This window comes from Harpia harpyja, chromosome 9 (genome assembly GCF_026419915.1).
Source record: "Harpia harpyja isolate bHarHar1 chromosome 9, bHarHar1 primary haplotype, whole genome shotgun sequence".
NCBI classification, from domain to species: Eukaryota; Metazoa; Chordata; class Aves; order Accipitriformes; family Accipitridae; genus Harpia; species Harpia harpyja.
The window spans coordinates 24,417,912-24,434,442 of record NC_068948.1 but is presented as its reverse complement, the minus strand read 5'-3'; the positions used below and the strand labels follow the sequence as shown (position 1 = coordinate 24,434,442).

Below are 16,531 nucleotides of genomic sequence, written 5' to 3'. Positions count from 1 at the left end.
CCCCCGCTCTTAAAGGAGCCGCCGCACCCGGTCTTCTTAAAGCGGCAGCGTCCTCCGATAAAGTGTTACTGTAGGGCGGCCGAACCCCCGAGGGCTGGGGGGGGGCGGGCCGAGGGGCATCCCCCCAGCAGGACCCCCCAGAGCAGCAGGCCGGGGCAAGGCCGGGGCCGAAGATTTTATTGGGGAGAAGCAGCGAAGCGGCAGGGGGCGGGGGGAAGCAGTTGGTGGGGGAGGGGGCAGCACCTCCTGGGGGGGGGCTCCACACCCCCACCACCGCCGCCCTTCACTTCTCCTTGTGCTGGATGATGCCTTTGGCGATGAGGTCGGGGATCTCCACAGCCAGCCAGGGGCCCAGCTGTGGGGACAGAGGGTGAGAGGCCCCCCAGGGACAACCCCCCCCCCCAAGGGTGACACCCCCCCGGTGTCACACGCCCCCCTGCCCCCGCGGTGTCACCACCCCCCCCCCCCCATGACATCTCCAACTCACCCCCAGCGCCATCAGATGGGCCAAGCCAAATTTGGGGACGTTCCTGGCCCAGAGGGGCTTGAAGTGGTCGCTGAGGCAGATCTTGCCCCCCCTGCAGGGAGGAGGGAGCCGTCAGCCCCCCTAGGGCCCCCCCCAGCCCAGGACCACCCCCGCGCGGGACCACGCCCCACCTGTACATCTTGGCTGTCTTCCCGTCCAGCTCGGGGATGGCGATCTCGGGGGCGGTGGAGGGGTAGGTCACCGGGATCTGGAGCGGGGGGGGACGGGACACGGACGGGGGTCAGCGGCGCCGCGGGGCCCCCCAGCCCGGCGCCCGCCCCCCCCCGACCCCCTCCCCGCTCACGTCAAACTCGATGGCGAACTCGTACTTGAGCAGCTCGTGGACGTACCAGCACTTCCCGAACCACCTGCAACACACCGGGGGGGCCCGGCCCCCGCCCCGCCCCGCCCCGCCCCGCCTCAGTCCCGGCTCCCCCCTCCCCGCCCCCGGACACCGGGAGCGGCCCCGGGGCGGGGGAGGCCCGGTCCGGCCCCGCTCACCCACCGGGTGCCCTCGGCGTTGGACTCCAGGCGGAACCAGTCGTTGTCGGCGCGTTTGTTGTTCTCCACGTACTGGGGGGGGGGGGGGGGGGAGGAGCGGGGGTAAGCAGGGCCGCCGCGAGCCCGGGAACCGGGGGGGACGGGGGGAGGGGGGACCCGAACCGGCGGGGCCAGCCCCAGCACACCTGGATGAGGGCGCGGTACTCCTCCTTCAGCCGCGACGCCCAGCCCTCCCGGTCCCGCGGCCCCACCGCCGTCCGCAGCAGCGGCAGCTCCGCCACCGCCCGCCGCGCCGCCTCATCCGCCATCTCCCCGCCGCCGGAAGCGGCCCATTTTGGCCCGGAGCGGAAGTGACGTTACGGAGGAGCTGGACCCCCCTCCGCGCCGCCATCTTGCTTAGGGGCGTGACGGGACGGCGGGGGTGGGGATGTAGCGGGGCCGTTGCCGCCATCTTTACTAGGGGCACGGGCAGGGCGCGACGCCGCCCCGGCGCCTCCATCTTTAGTGCTGGCAGAACTGAGTTTGTCGGATCTCAGCCGTGCTCATGCGTCCTACCTCCCCGGAGGGTGTCCCCCCCCGCCTCGTGGTCCCCCCCCACCTCGGTCCCACAGCACCAGGGACGCGGCAGCGGCTCCAGGGCTTTATTGTTACGGGGGGGGGGGTGTGGGGGCTGCCATGGCAGGGCTCAGGGCTGCCCCTCGCCCTTGCCCTTGCCCAGCTCCAGCAGGGAGGAGAAGAGGCCGAGGACGTTGCTCCGCAGCTCCTGGGCCAGCGGCGTCAGCTGCTTGTTGGCTCGGTCCAGGTAGGCCCTGGGGGAGAGGCAGCCGATGAGGGGGCGGCCGAGGGGCAGCCACCCCCCGCCCATCCCCCCTGTTCCCCCTGTACTCGGCCTGGCTGCGCAGCTCCTCCACCTGCAGCTTCTGGGCCAGGTCCTTGGTCATGAAGTCGGAGAAGGACTGGAAGTGGCGGGTGAAGAAGTCGTCCTCGGCTGGAGGGGCGGCCTCCTCGGCCAGGACCTCGCGCCTCACCAGGGCGGCCTGGAGGCGGCAGGCGCAGAGCAGCAGCAGGGCGGCCGCCAGCACCTTCATCTCGGCAAGGCTGGGGGCCTGCGGGGCTGGGTCAGCGGTGGCCAGCCCGCCCCACGGCTCTGCTGTCTCCTCCTGTCCCCTCCCGCCCCTCGGCACCTTCCCACCCCCCCATCCCTGCCCCATTGCTGCCCCAGCGTCCCCATTGTTCCCCATCCCACCCCACGAACCTCGGTTCCCCTCCTGCCCCAGCCCTGCCCCCCAGCCCTGCCATCCCGCTCCCACCCCATCCCAACCCCATGGCTCCACTGGCACCAATCCGGTCCTTCTCCTGTCCCATCCCACCCCGCAGCACCTCCATCCCCATCCTGCCCCGTCCCTGCCCCACAGCCCCATCCTGCCTGGGCGCTGGGTGCTGGCTGCTGCTCACCTGGGCAGGACTCTGGGGGTGTGGGGCTGTGGGTGACCCCTCGGGGGCTGCTTATATCCCCTGGGCCAGCTCCCGCCCCTGGGCCAGGGAGGCCGTGCTGGCCCCCGCCACAGCCTGGGTAAACACGGTGGGGGTAAGGGTCGCTGTGGGGCCCTCCTCGTCCTCGCTGGGGGTGGCCCCGCACCCAGGGGTCCTGTCCCTGTGTCCCCAATGCCCCACGGCCCTGGGCAGGACACAGGCGGTGGGTGACAATGGCCCAGGGACTTGGGGCTGTGGGGGCCCTTGGGGGCCGGGGCTGCCACGGCGGCAGCTTGGCTGGTGGTCCTATGGCATGCAGCAGCCCTGTGGTATGTGGGAGCCCTGTGGCACGTGTGGCCCTGTGGTGTGTGGGAGCCCTGTGGCACGTGTGGCCCTGTGGCGTCGCAGCCCCACAACACGCTGTAACCCTGCAGCATAGCGGGACCCCCAGAGCAGCCCCAGGGCTCCCCCCCCAGCCCCAGAGCCGCCCCGTACCCCCACTCCAGCACCCACTAGGCCCTCCGCCCCAGCCTCGTGGGTTTCAGCGGCCGCCCCACCCTGGGGTCCTGGCTTGGTGGGGGTACCCTGTGGGGCTGAACAGCCCGGCCGGCCCCAGCACCTGCGGGGCAAAGGTTGTCGCCCGCCTTATCACTGACCCTCGGCTGCCAACGTGACGGTGTGACTCAGCCTGGGGCAGGCAGGGGCTGTCCCCGTGGGGTCCCGGAAGGGGCACCCATCGGGGGGGACCCTGGGGACACCCCACCGCAGGGCCAGGCCCGGGGCCAGCTCCGGTGCTGTTTGGGGACACAGGGCCAAAGGGCACCTGGGCGGCACTGAGGACAAAAACTCTTTGTCCCCTGGGTCACCAGTGGGGCCACTGGGGCCCCTTCCCCTCCCGAGCCCCTGCTCGTGCCAGCCCTTTCCAGGAAAGCTGCTGGTGATGGCAGCAGGGACAGGGGACGGGGACTGGGGGACATGGGGAAGGTCCAGGGACACAGGGCAAGGAGAGGGGTGTGGAACTGGGGATACGGGGCAAGCAGGGGAGGTGTGGAGGGGACACAGGGCAGGGGAGATGGGGGGGAAGACAGGACGGAGGGGGGGACACAGGGAGGGGACGTGGGGGGCACGGGGGGGGGGGAATTGGGACACAGCCAGGAGGGTCCAGGGACGCGGGGAGGGGACATGGGGGACATGGGACACGACGGGGGAAACGGGATGGGGGGGCGGGGCTAGGGAGGAGACGGGGGGCACACGGGACACGCGTGGACACACACGGCTGGGTGGGGCGGCGGGCGCGGGGCGGCCCCGGCTGAGCGCGGCGGAGGCGGAAGGCGGCAGCCCCGGAACGGCGCCGCGCGGGGCCGGGGAGCCGGGGAGCACTGTCAGCCGCTGCCCCGCCCCGCCGGCTCGGCCAATGGGCGGCGAGCGCTGCCCGCGCCCGCCATGGCGGTGGCGGCCTCGGGCGGGTGCGGACCTGGCGAAGCCGCTTCCGGTGCCCACGCCCGCGATGGCGGCGCCCGGCGGGGACTGGGGGGGCGGGCGGCCGTAGGGCCGGGCCGGGCCATGGGCAACGTGCTGGGCCCCGCCGCGGCCCGGGCCCCGCGCCGGGGGGAGCCGCTCGGGAGCCCCGGCAGCTTCGATGAGCTGCACCGGCAGTGCAAAGGTGGGGCCGGGGGGGGCCGGGCCGGGCGGGGGGTACGGGGGCCGAGAGGACATCGGGGCCGGGCCCCCGGGTGGCCCCGGCAGCAATGGGGGGTCCCGGCGGCGCCGGGGGACGGGCTGGTACCGGAGGGGCACCGGGGTGGGCGGCGGGAGGGTGGCTGTGGGAGAGAAGTGGCACCGGCGGTCTGGCCGGGGGGGTGGGGCGGCGGCAGCGGAGGCCCAGCTCAGTCCCTGCTCTCCCCCAGAGGTTTTCCCGCAGCAGATGGAGGGGGTGAAGCTGATCGTCACCAAGACCCTGAGCAGCCACTTCCAGGTCAGGGAGACACGCAGGGACCCGCGGGGGGGGGGGGGAACACCGTGTTTCAGGGGGGCGGGTGCTGCCACCCCCGGGCTGTCCCCCTGTCCCCCGCTGAGGCGTCGTCCCTGCAGGTGACGCACACGCTCCACATGAGTACCCTCGGCCCCTCCAGCTACCACTTCAACGCCACCTTCGTGGGGGACCGGCAGCTCGGCCCCACCGAGGTGAGACCCTGCGCCCCGGGGTGGCCCTGGGACAGTGGGTGGCCCTGGGGTGGCCGAAAGGCTCTGAAATGGCACCAGGATGGGTGGGGGTTACCTGGGGGGTGAGGGTGTCCCAGCCCATGGCTCCAGCCAGGGGATGGGGGTGTCCCTGTCCCCCCAGCTGACCCCCCCCGGTCTGTCCCTAGGCCTTTCCCACACTGGTCGGGGACATGGACAACAGCGGCAGCCTCAACGCCCAAGTGCTGCACCTCGTGGCCGAGCGCATCCGCACCAAAGCCGTCTTCCAGGTGGGGCCGGGTGGGAGAGGACCCCGGGGTTGGGGGAGGGATGCCGGGGCATCTCCGTCACCCCCAGGTGGTGGCGGGGACGGTGGCAGGACCCGCCACGGTGCCCGTCCCCTTGCAGACACACCAGGCTAAGTTCGTGACGTGGCAGTTCGACGGCGAGTACCGGGGGGATGACTGCACCGCCACCCTCACGCTGGGCAACCCTGACCTCCTCGGCGAGTCTGGTGAGCGGGGCGTACCCTCCCCCAGCTGCCGGGCCTGGGGGGCTGAGCGCTGAGGGCCATGCTGTCCCCGCAGTGATCCTGGTGGCCCATTTCCTCCAGAGCGTGACTTCCCGCCTGGTCCTGGGCGGGGAGATGGTTTACCACCGGCGGCCGGGGGAGGAGGGAGCCATCCTCACGCTGGCGGGCAAATACACGGGTACGCGGGTGCCCCACGCTCGAGAGGGCTGCGGGCATGGCCCTGGGGGACCCACCCACTGTGCTGGCCCTGGGGGGATGCCCCGGCTCCCCTCGCCCTCCGCTTTGCTTCTTCTCTTCCAGCTCTGAAGTGGGTGGCAACGCTGAACGTGGGGTATGGCGGTGCCCATGCCAGCTACTACCACCGAGCCAACGAGCAGGTGAGTGTCCCCTGTGTGTCCCTGTCACCTGTGTGTCCCTGTCCCCCCCCCAGGGCCTCACGTTTTCTGCCCCCCAGGTGCAGGTCGGGGTGGAGCTGGAGGCCAACACGCGGCTGCAGGACACCACCTTCGCCTTCGGCTACCAGCTTAACCTGCCACAAGCCAACATGGTCTTCAGAGGTGAGCGAGGAGCCACGCTGGCACCCGGCAGCTGTGGCACTGGCTGGGCGCTCACCCTGTTCCCCCCGCAGGGCTCCTGGACAGTAACTGGAGCGTTGGGGGGGTGCTGGAGAAGAAGCTGCCCCCCCTGCCTGTCACCCTTGCTCTGGGCGCCTTCCTCAACCACTGGAAGAACCGTTTCCACTGCGGCTTCAGTGTCATCGTGGGCTGAGGGGCCGCGGAGGTGGGTGGCACGTGCCACTGTCCTGCTCAGGGAGCCACCGTGCCGTGTCGCGGGGGCGCTGGCTGGGCCCCGCTCTCATGCCGTGGTGCCGGGGGAGCCTGCAGAGGGGGGACCTGGTCCTTCATGGCTGGGGCACACTGTGTGACAGCGCGTGGCGGCTGTTAGCATCTTTGGGCTGAGAAGCAGTTGCTGCTTGGGGCTGGGGGCCTCCGTCGGCCTCGGTGTTTGCCCGCGCCACCCTCCTCGCCCCAGCGCCGCGCTTCCCTCTGCTCCCACCCCTGCTCTGCCTCAGTTTCCCTCTGGCGGCGCAGGGGGTGGCTCCGGGCCACGGTGGGGGCTGGAGGTGCTGGCGGTGCCTGTGTGCACGTACCCATGGAGCCTGGAAAAATAAAGGAGCTTTACTCTGCCCTGTAAAGTGCACTGGTAGCTGGTGAGCCCCGGTGCTCAGCCGGGGGATGGTGTGGGCACCGCCAGTGTGGGCTCTAGCTGATGATTTCAGAGAGCAGCGGTGTCATGGAGGACAGGTCCTGGATGTGGAGGATCTGCCGCGTGTTCTCTACCTTCAGTGTCTGCAGCTCTGTCAAGAGCAGCAGCAGCTTTGCGTAGAGAAACCTGATTGGGGGGGGGGAACGGGACACCCGGCTCAGATCCCATTGCTGTCCCCATGGCGGAGGGGACCGCAGTCGTGCCAACCCCCCTGGCACATACCTGCCCTCGGGCATGGGGTGCCGGTGGTCGATGTAGCTTTTGAGCGTCAGGGCCACCTTCTCCTGGAACTGGTCAATGAAGTCCCGCTGGGCAATGCTGGCGTGGTCTGGGGGTGCAGGGTGGGCAGGCAGCCATTAGCGGGGCCGAGGGGATGCCCTGCTGCCGCGGTCCCCACGGTCCCTACCTGGCGAGAAGAGCAGCATGGCCTGGAGCAGGACGTACTCAGCTTCGTGCAGCTGCAGCTTCTTCAGACTGATGTGGAACTTGAGCAGCGGCTCCAGGTAGATCTGCTGGAAACCAGCTGGGGGAAGCATGGCAGTGATGGGCGAGCCAGGATGGGGACGTGGCTGTCCCCTGCTTCCCGGTGCCACTGTTTCCCCCCCCCCCTCACCCAGGGCTCCATCCTGGATAGTGTAGCAGTGTTGCCCACACTCCCAGGCATTGGTCTCTGTGTTGAAGACTGTGTTGAACTGGATCTGGCAGATCTCCAGCGTGGCCCCTTTCAGCAGTGAGATCTGGTCGTCGATGGGCAAACTCCTGCCGGGGCGGGGGGGGGGGGTGAGGGGAGGCATCAGGGCTGGGGCAGCGGCAGGGGTCTCCCGCAAGTGCCTCCCTGCAGACCTGAAAGCTGGGATCTCCTTGGCGAAGTTGATGACCTGCTGGATCATGAAGGTGCTGAGGTCGGCAAAGTGGGGCAGCATGGAGAAGACATCGGGCAGCACGTCCTCGTCCAGGCAGTCCGGCTGCAGGGATGGTGTCCACGTGGCAGGGATGCCCGGCTGCGGTGGGCTCTGTGGCCGTGGGCCGGGAACATAGAGGCGTACGGCGGGCTGCGGCAGCGGCAGTCGGGGCGTTAGCACCGTGCTGGGGCACCTGTGGGGACAGTCAGGTCCCGGGGGCCCCACTCACCCAGTAGTGTGTGAACTGGGAGAAGCTGGAGTCGAAGGTGCGCTGGTGGGCCACGATGAGGATGCCGATGAGCTCCTGCTGCTCCGCCGTCAGCCCCCCCGGCTGCTCCCGTGCCAGCCGCCGCTGCCCCCGCAGTGCCCGCCGCTGCCTCAGCGCTTCCTCCGACATGATCACTGCCACCCCGCCGCCACCGTCACCCCCGGCCCAGGGACCGGGTCACTGGTGGCACAGGCCTCCCGTGGCCCCCCGGGTGCTCAGAGGCACCACTGCCCTGTGGTCCCCTCACCCCAAGGGGGTCCCACTTGTCCCCTCTCTCCCACACCCCCCCCGCTGTCACCTTTATGCCACCGTCCCTTGCTGTCCCCTTGCCCCTGGGCTGCCCCATCCCCTCTGCCCCGGTGTCCTTCCCTATCACCTCACCCAGGCCACTCCTCTCTGTCCCATGTCTCCCCTTGTCCCCTCCAGGTCCCCCTCATCCTCTTTCCCCCAAGTCCTCCCATTCAGGTCCTCCCTCTCCTCTCTGCTCCGTGTCCCCCTCTTCCCCCCAGGTCTCCCCTGTGTCACCCCATTCCCTCTCCCCGCCTGTCCTCCCCGCTGTCCCCGTGCCACTGTGCTCACTGTCCTTCCGCATGCCCACATCGAGGCACTTCTGGAGGCGGCAAGCCTGGCACTGCCGACGCTTGGCCTTGGTGACGGGGCAGCTCCGGGTGAAGGGGCAGGTGAAGCGGATGCCCTTGTTGATGGAGCGCCTGGGGGGACACAGGCATGGGGCCCTGCCGTGAGGCCATGGGAACTGTCACTGTGTCCCCCCGGCGGGGGCAGAGGGGCAGCAGGGGCTGGGGGTCAGGATCTCCCAGGGTGGGGGCCACTTCCAGCCCCCAGGACCTTGTCACCGCTGTGCTCCAGAGAAGCAAGGTGGCCTGAGTGGCTGTCCTGTCTTGTCCTACCCAGTCCCTGTCCATGGGACCATCTTGTTCCATCCCACCCCGTTATGTCTTGTCCCATCCTGTTTGACCCATTCTGCCCTGTCCCCTTGTACCACCCCACCCCATCCTGTCCCATTTAATCCCATCTTGTCCTATCCCACCCTGTCCCATCCCATCCCATTGTGTCCCATTTCAGTCCATCCTGTTCTGCCCCATCCTGTTTTGTCCCCCTCCTCTGTCCCATCCCATTTCACCCCACTCTGTCCCATCCCACCCCGTCCCCTGGCTCCCATCCAGTGCTGCAGAGCAGCCATGGGTCCCCCCGCGATGGCAGCCCCCACCTGAAGAAGCCCTTGCAGCCCTCACAGGTCATGACGTGGAAGTGGTAGCCGGTGGCACGGTCCCCGCACACGGCGCAGACCTTCTCCTCCCTGGGCTCCACATCCTCCCCCCCGGCGCCCCAGGGCCCCGGCAGCAGGCAGGGGCTGCTCTCCATATCCGAGGGGCTCAGCACGGACATGGCCGGGGACGCGGGTGACAGCACCCAGACTGGGGGGAGCGCAGCGAGGACAGAGCCTGCAGGACGAGGCGGGTGGCAGGGTGTGCGTGTGTGTGTACACACACCACGGCTCCCACTTGAGCAACACCCGGCACACACCCGACACTGGCTCCTGCACCCCATCTCCTTGAAGCCACAGTGTCCCCCACACCCCACGGCGCATGACCCTCGTGCACCCACCTGCCACTGCGACCTCCCACCGAACCACCCGTGTGATGCCCCCGAAGGAGGCCGGTGCCCGTTGGTGCTGGTACCTGGGATCCAGCACCCACTGGTGCGGCTGGTGCCCGGTGCTCGCCACCACGCAGCGAGGGGCTGCCCAGCCCCCACTTGTCCCCGCCGTGTCCCAGCAGGAGCCCTGTGGAGTTTGAACCTTGAACTTGAGCAAGGCTGCGGCAGGCGGGGACAGGCAGCACGGGGCCAGGGGAGGAACAGGCAGCACGGAAGGGACAAGCAGGGACAGGCAGGTACAGGCATGGCAGACATGGGGGACAGGCAGGCATGGAGGGGATAGGCAGGGACAGGCAGACATGGGGGACAGGCAGACATGGGGGGGACAGGCAGACATGGGGGACAGGCAGACATGGGGGGGACAGGCAGACATGGGGCCAGGCAGGCAGGGGAACACACGTGGGTGCTGAGGGAGGCATTTGGGGCAACAGAGCCCAGAAGGGATGGGGACCACGGCAGTGGCTGTTCTGCCATCGGTGACCCCGGAGGAAGGTCCCTGTCACCAGCCTCCACGGGGAGGTGCCAGTGGTGCCCCCCTCCCAGGACCCTCGGGCAGCGTCTGTCCCCCCTGGGGGTGTCACCCCCCACCTTGGGGTGCCCCAGGAGCACGGCAGCTCGGGGGGTGACCACGGCCACGGCCCCCCCAGACCCCCCGGTTCCGGCTCCACGGGGCGTCGAGCCTCGGGGGTGGGGTGAGACATGCGGGGGGGCAGGTCCCCACCCGGCCCCGCCCCCGCGCCCCATTGGCTGCCCGCTGCCGTCACTCAGCCGCGCCCTATAAAGGCGGTGGCAGAGCGCAGGGCGCCGCACACCGGGAGCAGCGGCGGCAGCGGCGCGGCCATGAGTGAGGTGAGGGCCCGGTGCAGGGCAGCACACAGCAACGGGGTTTTCCTTTTTCCGTTTATTTTTAGCAACGGGCCGGGAGAGAATCAGCCAAGGGAATGGCGAGGCTGGGGGGGCGGGTTGCTGGACGCGGGAGAGACCCCGGTGGCTGCGGGGGGTGTCCCCGACAAAGCGGAGCCCGTCACCCCCCTCCCCGATGTGGGTTTGCTGCCAGGGGCCCCGTGTCACCCCCGGGCACCCCTTTTCTTTCTGCAGCGCAGCCCCCATGAGTCCCCCTCCATGGCAGAGGCCCCCGACGGGCAGGAGGAAGGTGAGGACCCCCGGTACCAGTGGGGTGCATCCTGCGGGGTGCCCTGTCACTGGTGTCACCTCTGTCCCATGCCCTCCTGGGACTCCTGCTCTGCCCTGGTGCCTGGAACCCTGCTGGCTGCTCCTGTCCCCAGAGCCTCCAGGATCTGTCCCCCCACCATGGGGGGGGGGGGTGACACCTGGATAGATTTGGGGACCTGCTCTGTCCTTCCCCTGGGGGAGTGGGGGGATGCCCCCCTGGGTGTACCCTGCTGCTGGTGGGGGGGAGGGCTCAGGGTGCTCACCGAGCACTGGGGTGAGCCTGGGGGTGCCAGGCTGTAACGAGGGCAGCCCCTGTCCTGTCGCCCCCCTCAGCCAAAGCCAGTGACCCCAAGAAGGTGGAGGAGGAAGAGATCGACATCGACCTGAGCGCACCTGAGACGGAGAAAGCCGTGCTTGCCATCCAGGACAAATTCCGCCGCTTCCAGAAGCGGAAGAAGGAGTCAGGGCCCTGAGCGTTTCTGGGGTCCTAGGACCCCTGGCTGGTGGCAGGCGCCCTGCTCTTGCATATGGGCATGGTCCCATCCTGACCTCCGCCATGCTGGGGCTGCCCCATCCTCTGTGAGCGGGGTTGGGGGGGGCTTGGCCCTTCCCTACCCCTTGCACACCCCTGAGACAGGACCCTGGGTGAAGCTGGGGGGCCTATGTGAGGGGGACATCGCTGAGTTCTATGTTCCCTGGAGTGGAGGTGGCCCTTGTGTGAGTGGGTGGCATGGAAATGCCCTTTTCCCTGGGCCAGCCTCCATTTCCCTGTCTGTGGCAATGATGCTGGCTGCTGGGGAAACGTGGGGGGTACTGGTGTCCCCTGAGCAAGGGAAGCCCCTGTCCCGTCCCAGGAGGTGGGACACTGTGGGGAGGACGGGTCTCGTTGCAGGCTGCAGCCCACCACGGGAAAACAGGGCTCCCCCGGCACGGAGTGCTCCCCATCCTCGCACTGCCCCCCTCCCCATGCTCTTGTCGTTGTCAACGTCCCCTCCCCTGGGGGGGCTTTTAGCATGTGTAAAGAGTAAACCACCTGGAAGAGGAGCCAGTCTGGCGTGTGGTCTGTGGGAGGGAGTGTGGGGATGGTCCCCCACTGGGCAGTGCCCCCAGGTCCCCCTTCTCCAGGGGAGCGGGTGGAGACCCCTGTTAAAAGCAGCCCTGCGGATCCCTGGGGCTGTCCCTGCGGGGGGGGGGGGGTTGTGGGCAGGGGTGGTCCCGGGGTGTGGGTGGAGTGTTCCCCCATTGGGATGGGGCTCCTCAGCTGGTGCTTTGGGGATGGCTTCATCACCCTGGGATCTCCTGTCACCCTCTGATTTGAGGTTTTTCCCATGAAATTCCACTTAATTTATCATCTGCTGGGTCTCAGCCCCTGGAGCCGTGGCCTCGTTTCCCATCACACCGCTCTTTGCAGCAGCGATGAAAGATGCTGCCACTTGCTCCTCTTCCTTAGGGGACGAAGGCCTCATAGTGCCGTGTCCCTGCAGGCATCGAAGTTTTACTCAGGGCTGGTTTCGGCAGTGGTTCCCAGCCCCGGCTCCTGTGGCAGCACTGCCAAGAGCAGCTGCAGGAGGTACCTGCTGGTGATGAGAAAAAAGTGCTTTGGAGTGGTTGAAATAAAGCTATTTGGGGGATTTGCATGGGGATTTCTGCATGCTCGGATGCGAGGCGGCTGCGGGGCCGGTCACTGCGGTGCCCAATGCTGTGGGGTGACCAGGGACACCGGGACCCGGTGCGGAGCCACAGTGCGTTGGCAGAAATAGCTCCCTGGAAAGAAAAACAGTGTCGGTGGCCAAGGGAAAGGCAGGGCCCAGGGGACACCCCAGGGGCGCCGGGGTCAGGCTTGGCCCCCACTCGCTGTGCAGACTTATTAGGGAAAAGATAATTATAGCCCTGGTGGCAGAGCCGTGGGGGCAGTGCGGGGCCCCCTCCCTCCCAGCCTCTGCTGTGTCGGTGTGGGAGCAAGCGCTCCCGGTCAGCTCCCATGCAGAGTTGGATGGTGCAGTGGCGGGACGGGGCTGTGGGCTGGCACCAAGCCCTGGCGTGGGAGTGCTCCTGCTCCGCTCCAGCGCAGAGTCAGCTCAGCGCCCCAGCTACCCCCCCCATGCTGGGGCCGTGGTCCCTCCCTAAGCCCCACTGCCAGGACGGTGACAGTTGCTGCCAGGATGCTGACAGTTGCTGCCAGGATGCTGACAGTCACCGCTGGGTGAGCAATGGCCATGGAGGGAGATCCCTGTCCACCCCATGGCCATGCCCGGGGCTGTGCACCCAGGGCAGGACCTGAGACTTGGCCTCTTGTGTTAATTGGAGTGAGCTTTAATTAGCAGCTGATGGGGATGAGGCGGAAGGTGGCCCTAGGGTGGGGCACAGCCATGATGGGTGGCCTCAGGGACAGCCCCCACCACCTGAGGGGGGTCCCTAGGGTGCCGTGAGGATGCCCTCAAGACATGACCTCACCCCTGGGGAAACTGGCACGGTGGCAGGGATGCCCCTTTCCCTGTGGGAGCTGGTGGCCCTCCATGCAATGAGTTTACAAGTGCTCAGCCACCCTCTGCCCCCCTCCCCTCCCCCAAACACCCCCACTTCGAGCGGGGAACGATGATGAGCTGGGGCAGACACCAGGCTCCTGGAGATGTGAGTTTTATTAATGGCGCCGTGGGGATGGGGGGACATGGACAGGGCATAGAAAAACATGTTGGGGAGCGGCGCCCGGCTCTGGGGTGATGGGCACCGGCAGCTCCCCCAGCCTGGCCACAGCCTCTCCTCCTCCATGAGGCTCCGGCCGATGCAGGGGGGCTGGGAGTTACAGGGCGGGAGGGTTAATGGGGGTTGGGAGTGGGACGGAGGGGACGGGGCAGGGGCCACCCCGCAACGTCATTTGAGCTCAGTTGCAGGGAGAGACGAGAAAACGGCCAGAAAAGGAGCAACAATGGGGCCAGAGAAACCCTCCCGGAGACTGGTTTGGGGGGGGGGGTGATGGGGAGGGATGGGGGCGGCACGGTCCCACGGGGACCCCGCAGGTCCCTGGGGAGGGGGGGACCGAGGCAGCCCGGGGGGGACAGACCCAAAATTCAGTGGTTGTGTCTTCAAATAGAAAAATTACATCAGTGCCCGGGGCTGGGCAGGGCAGCGGTTGCGCAGAGGAAGGTACCAACCAAGGGGCTTCAGTACAGGGTGGGGGGACACCAAAGCGTCCCCAAGGCTGGGGGACCAGGGGCGAGGACCACACCCCGCTCCTCGCCGGGTCCCATGCCACGGGGCGGCTGCTTCCCGGAGTCAGGGGGGCCGCGTCCTGGCCCCACCCCTCCGCCAGCGGCTGGGCGTCAGGTCCCCGAGTTCGGCTTGATGATGTTCATCAGGGCACTCTTGAGGCTGCCCTTGCTGGGGGAACGGATGGTGGCTGGGGGGTGGGTGGCCTCGGCGGCCTCCCCCCGCAGCTCCATCTCGATGGTCATGACAACTTTGGGGGGCTGGGGGGCCCCGGCGCCTGCCCCCACGGTACCTTCCCTGCCCGCTAACCGCTATTTCTTATCCTTGCGGGAATCTCCCGGGGCTCCCTTGGCTTTCTTCTCACTCACTGCCTTGGTGCCGCGGCTGTGGTCCAGCATGGCGTAGAGCACAGGTGCCTGCGGGGACAGGGCAGTGTCAGCACCGTGGTACCCCTCTGCTCTGGGGACTTCGCCCTGCAGCCTCTCCTCCCACACCAAAAGGTAGGAGAGGGAATCACCCCCACCCCAGCTGGGCCATTTTGCCCACACAACCCCTCAGTGCTCACCTGCCGGCTGCGCTTGGATGCGTCCTTGGCCGATCGCTGCAGCTTCCCCTTCTCCATGGCACTGAAATTGGGTTGGAAAGGCAAAAAGATGGCTCAGAAAGGCCAACCCCCAACCCCCCCAGTCCTGCTGGCAGCCCCATTTTGGGGTGGTTTTGCCCCAGTTGGGCAGTGGCGCTCACCTTAGCCGTCGCTGCAGGGCTGCTTGCCGCCACAGCCAGCAGTAGCGGATGAGATAGATGAGGGCCACCACCACAGCCACCAGCAGCAGAGCCCCGCCGATGATGGAGCCCAGCACGACGCCGTAGCGTGTGGGCACTGTGGGGACACCAGTACCCCATCAGCCCCCCCAAGCTGGAGCAGGGAAACCAAGGTGGGGAGGGGACTGCCGGTGCCATACCTTTCTCAAAGACGTAGAGTGTGACCTGGGAGGACTTGCCCACAATGTCAGGGGGGTTCTTGACATCGCAGGTGAAGGTGCCGTTGTCGGTGTAGTCCAGATTGTGGATGACGATGGAGCCGTCCTTGCGGTGGGGGTTGCCCACCCACTCCATCCGTTCCTTGAAGCTGCCCACGTCATCGATGTAGGGCTGTCCCTTGGCATAGTGGAATATCTAGCGATGGGGACAGACACATGAACATTGGGGTCACGGTGGCTCGGAGCACAGCAGGACCACCCCCAGCCCCAAAGCGGAGCGGGTGCTTACAGAGGTGCTGTCGCGAGACCCCTCAGCTTGGAAGTGCCAGGTGATGGAGATGTCCTCGGAGATCCACTCGCTGGACCAGAAGCTGCAGGAGAGGGTGACGTGGGAGCCGACGGTGCCATACACCTCCCGCTGCGTGTACACGTGGATGGACGATGTCGGGGACGGCCCTGCCAGGGGGCACAAACCCGTCAGCCCCATGGGGGACCCCAGCACAGGGATGATACGCATCACCGGGGCTGCTGGCTGGTCTGCGCCCCTGCGCCGGCACCATGCCCAGCCCCGTGCTGCTGCCAAAGGGCTTTTGTTGGCCTCGGAGAAAGCACAAGGGCTGGTGAGGGACAGCGGCTCTTTGTGCCACCACGGGTGACTTTGCGGGGAGCCTCCGCCCTGGCGTCCCCATGGCTGGCTCAAAGGGGACCATGTCCTGGCACTGGCTGATACCCTGGGATGCTGGCAGGGCTGGGTCTGGCACCCAGCACCCCTCGCCTGTCCCCAGGGAGGTGGCTGGTGCTGGGACTCCCCTTGCAGCCCTGTGATGGGGACTGGGGCATGGCAGCCAATACAGTCCCTGAGCATTGCCACCGCCGGTGACAGTCCCAAAAGCAGATGAGTGGGTGGCCGCCAGTCCCACAGCCACCTCCCAGGGGTCTGGAGCCCCCCAATACCCCCCAGCATCTGGGATCAGGATTTTGGGACCAGCAGCCCCGGTTCTCCATCCCCATCCCCAGCTTACCCAGCGCCGAGAGGAGCCCGGCGAGGAGGAGGAGGCTGCCGCTGCCCCCAGCACCCTGTGACATGGTGGCTGCCTGTCACCGGCTGGCTCCGAGCCGCATGGAGGGCTAGCAGTGTGCGAGGCACGGCAGCGTGCCGAAGGGTGCCGGCGGGACGGGGGCTGAGGTTTAAGAGCAAGCAGCGCCGTATGATGCCGGCAGCGCCCCGGCCTCGGGCCAATGGGCGCCGGGCAGCCGGGGCGGTGGGGACCAGGGGGTGCTGGGTGCCCCGGGCTGAAAGGGGGCATTTAGTTTGGCAATGGGTGAGGAGGGGGAAGCATGCAGTGGGGGGGGCTGAGCACACAGCACCCTTTGTCCAGCTGCATTCCCGCCTGCAGCGGAGGCGGCTCGGCAGGAATGTGGCCGGAGCCAGAGGGCACCAGCGCATGGCCGCGGTCCCCGGTTAGTCCCAGGGACGGACCCGTCTGGCGGGGCTTGGGGTCTCACACCAACCACATCACAGGCCACCGGTGTGTCCCCTCCTGTCCTGCAGCCACCGGCTGGCTGCTGGCACCTTCCGGTGCGGTCCCTGCTCCTGCCCCACTGTGTGGGGCTCCCTGGCTGGCACTGCCAGCTCCGGCCAAGTGTGCTCCTGGCAGCCTCTGCTCCAGCTTCATTTCGGGGTGAAGACACAGCTTTGAGAGGGTGGTGATGGACAAGGGCACATCCATTCCCGTGGGGTGCTAAGTGGGGAGCCACCAAAGTCCCACCACCCTGTGCAGAACCCAGGCCAGGAATTTGCACAAGGGCTTTCCAGCTGCTTTGCCATCAGCTGAGGAGCAAGTG

The 16,531-nt window shown here is 68.0% G+C and overlaps 5 protein-coding genes across 8 annotated transcripts; 1 reads left to right on the top strand and 4 right to left on the bottom strand.

Annotated features, from left to right (window-relative positions):
• Positions 1 to 233: 233 nt before the first annotated feature.
• On the bottom strand, positions 234 to 1,373 carry UFC1 (ubiquitin-fold modifier conjugating enzyme 1). Its single transcript, XM_052797925.1, has 6 exons — positions 1,213 to 1,373; positions 1,032 to 1,099; positions 831 to 894; positions 658 to 734; positions 488 to 578; positions 234 to 355 (listed from the first exon to the last, which is right to left on the bottom strand). Exons 1-6 carry the CDS (start codon positions 1,333 to 1,335, stop codon positions 284 to 286), a joined length of 495 nt encoding a protein of 164 aa, XP_052653885.1. The 5' UTR covers positions 1,336 to 1,373; the 3' UTR covers positions 234 to 283.
• A 305-nt stretch (positions 1,374 to 1,678) lies between these two features.
• Positions 1,679 to 2,572, bottom strand: LOC128146507 (apolipoprotein A-II-like). The gene is made up of 3 exons (XM_052797926.1): positions 2,483 to 2,572; positions 1,913 to 2,133; positions 1,679 to 1,836 (listed from the first exon to the last, which is right to left on the bottom strand). The coding sequence occupies exons 2-3, from the start codon at positions 2,113 to 2,115 to the stop codon at positions 1,713 to 1,715; spliced, it is 327 nt and encodes a 108-aa protein (XP_052653886.1). The 5' UTR covers positions 2,116 to 2,133; positions 2,483 to 2,572; the 3' UTR covers positions 1,679 to 1,712.
• A 1,305-nt stretch (positions 2,573 to 3,877) lies between these two features.
• TOMM40L (translocase of outer mitochondrial membrane 40 like) lies at positions 3,878 to 6,408 on the top strand. 2 transcript variants are annotated; one of them, XM_052797637.1, is made up of 9 exons: positions 3,880 to 4,163; positions 4,408 to 4,475; positions 4,592 to 4,684; positions 4,870 to 4,971; positions 5,090 to 5,195; positions 5,269 to 5,391; positions 5,514 to 5,590; positions 5,668 to 5,770; positions 5,842 to 6,408. In XM_052797637.1, exons 1-9 carry the CDS (start codon positions 3,944 to 3,946, stop codon positions 5,979 to 5,981), a joined length of 1,032 nt encoding a protein of 343 aa, XP_052653597.1. In that variant the 5' UTR covers positions 3,880 to 3,943; the 3' UTR covers positions 5,982 to 6,408. The 2 variants fall into 2 exon arrangements, with proteins under 2 accessions (XP_052653599.1, XP_052653597.1); XM_052797639.1 differs by lacking the exon at positions 5,269 to 5,391 and having other exon boundaries at positions 3,878 to 4,163.
• NR1I3 (nuclear receptor subfamily 1 group I member 3) lies at positions 6,371 to 9,430 on the bottom strand. Of its 3 annotated transcripts, XM_052797635.1 has the most exons (9): positions 9,350 to 9,430; positions 8,878 to 9,112; positions 8,229 to 8,359; positions 7,611 to 7,783; positions 7,323 to 7,531; positions 7,093 to 7,238; positions 6,886 to 7,002; positions 6,702 to 6,807; positions 6,372 to 6,605 (listed from the first exon to the last, which is right to left on the bottom strand). In XM_052797635.1, exons 2-9 carry the CDS (start codon positions 9,054 to 9,056, stop codon positions 6,476 to 6,478), a joined length of 1,191 nt encoding a protein of 396 aa, XP_052653595.1. In that variant the 5' UTR covers positions 9,057 to 9,112; positions 9,350 to 9,430; the 3' UTR covers positions 6,372 to 6,475. The 3 variants fall into 3 exon arrangements, with proteins under 3 accessions (XP_052653594.1, XP_052653595.1, XP_052653596.1); XM_052797634.1 differs by having other exon boundaries at positions 6,371 to 6,605; positions 6,886 to 7,238; XM_052797636.1 differs by having other exon boundaries at positions 6,482 to 6,589; positions 6,886 to 7,238.
• A 3,690-nt stretch (positions 9,431 to 13,120) lies between these two features.
• Positions 13,121 to 15,935, bottom strand: MPZ (myelin protein zero). The gene is given in 6 exon segments (XM_052798076.1): positions 13,121 to 14,122; positions 14,272 to 14,332; positions 14,451 to 14,586; positions 14,669 to 14,882; positions 14,976 to 15,142; positions 15,709 to 15,935. Coding segments are annotated over 6 exon segments (945 nt in total). The 5' UTR covers positions 15,773 to 15,935; the 3' UTR covers positions 13,121 to 13,819.
• Positions 15,936 to 16,531: the final 596 nt, after the last annotated feature.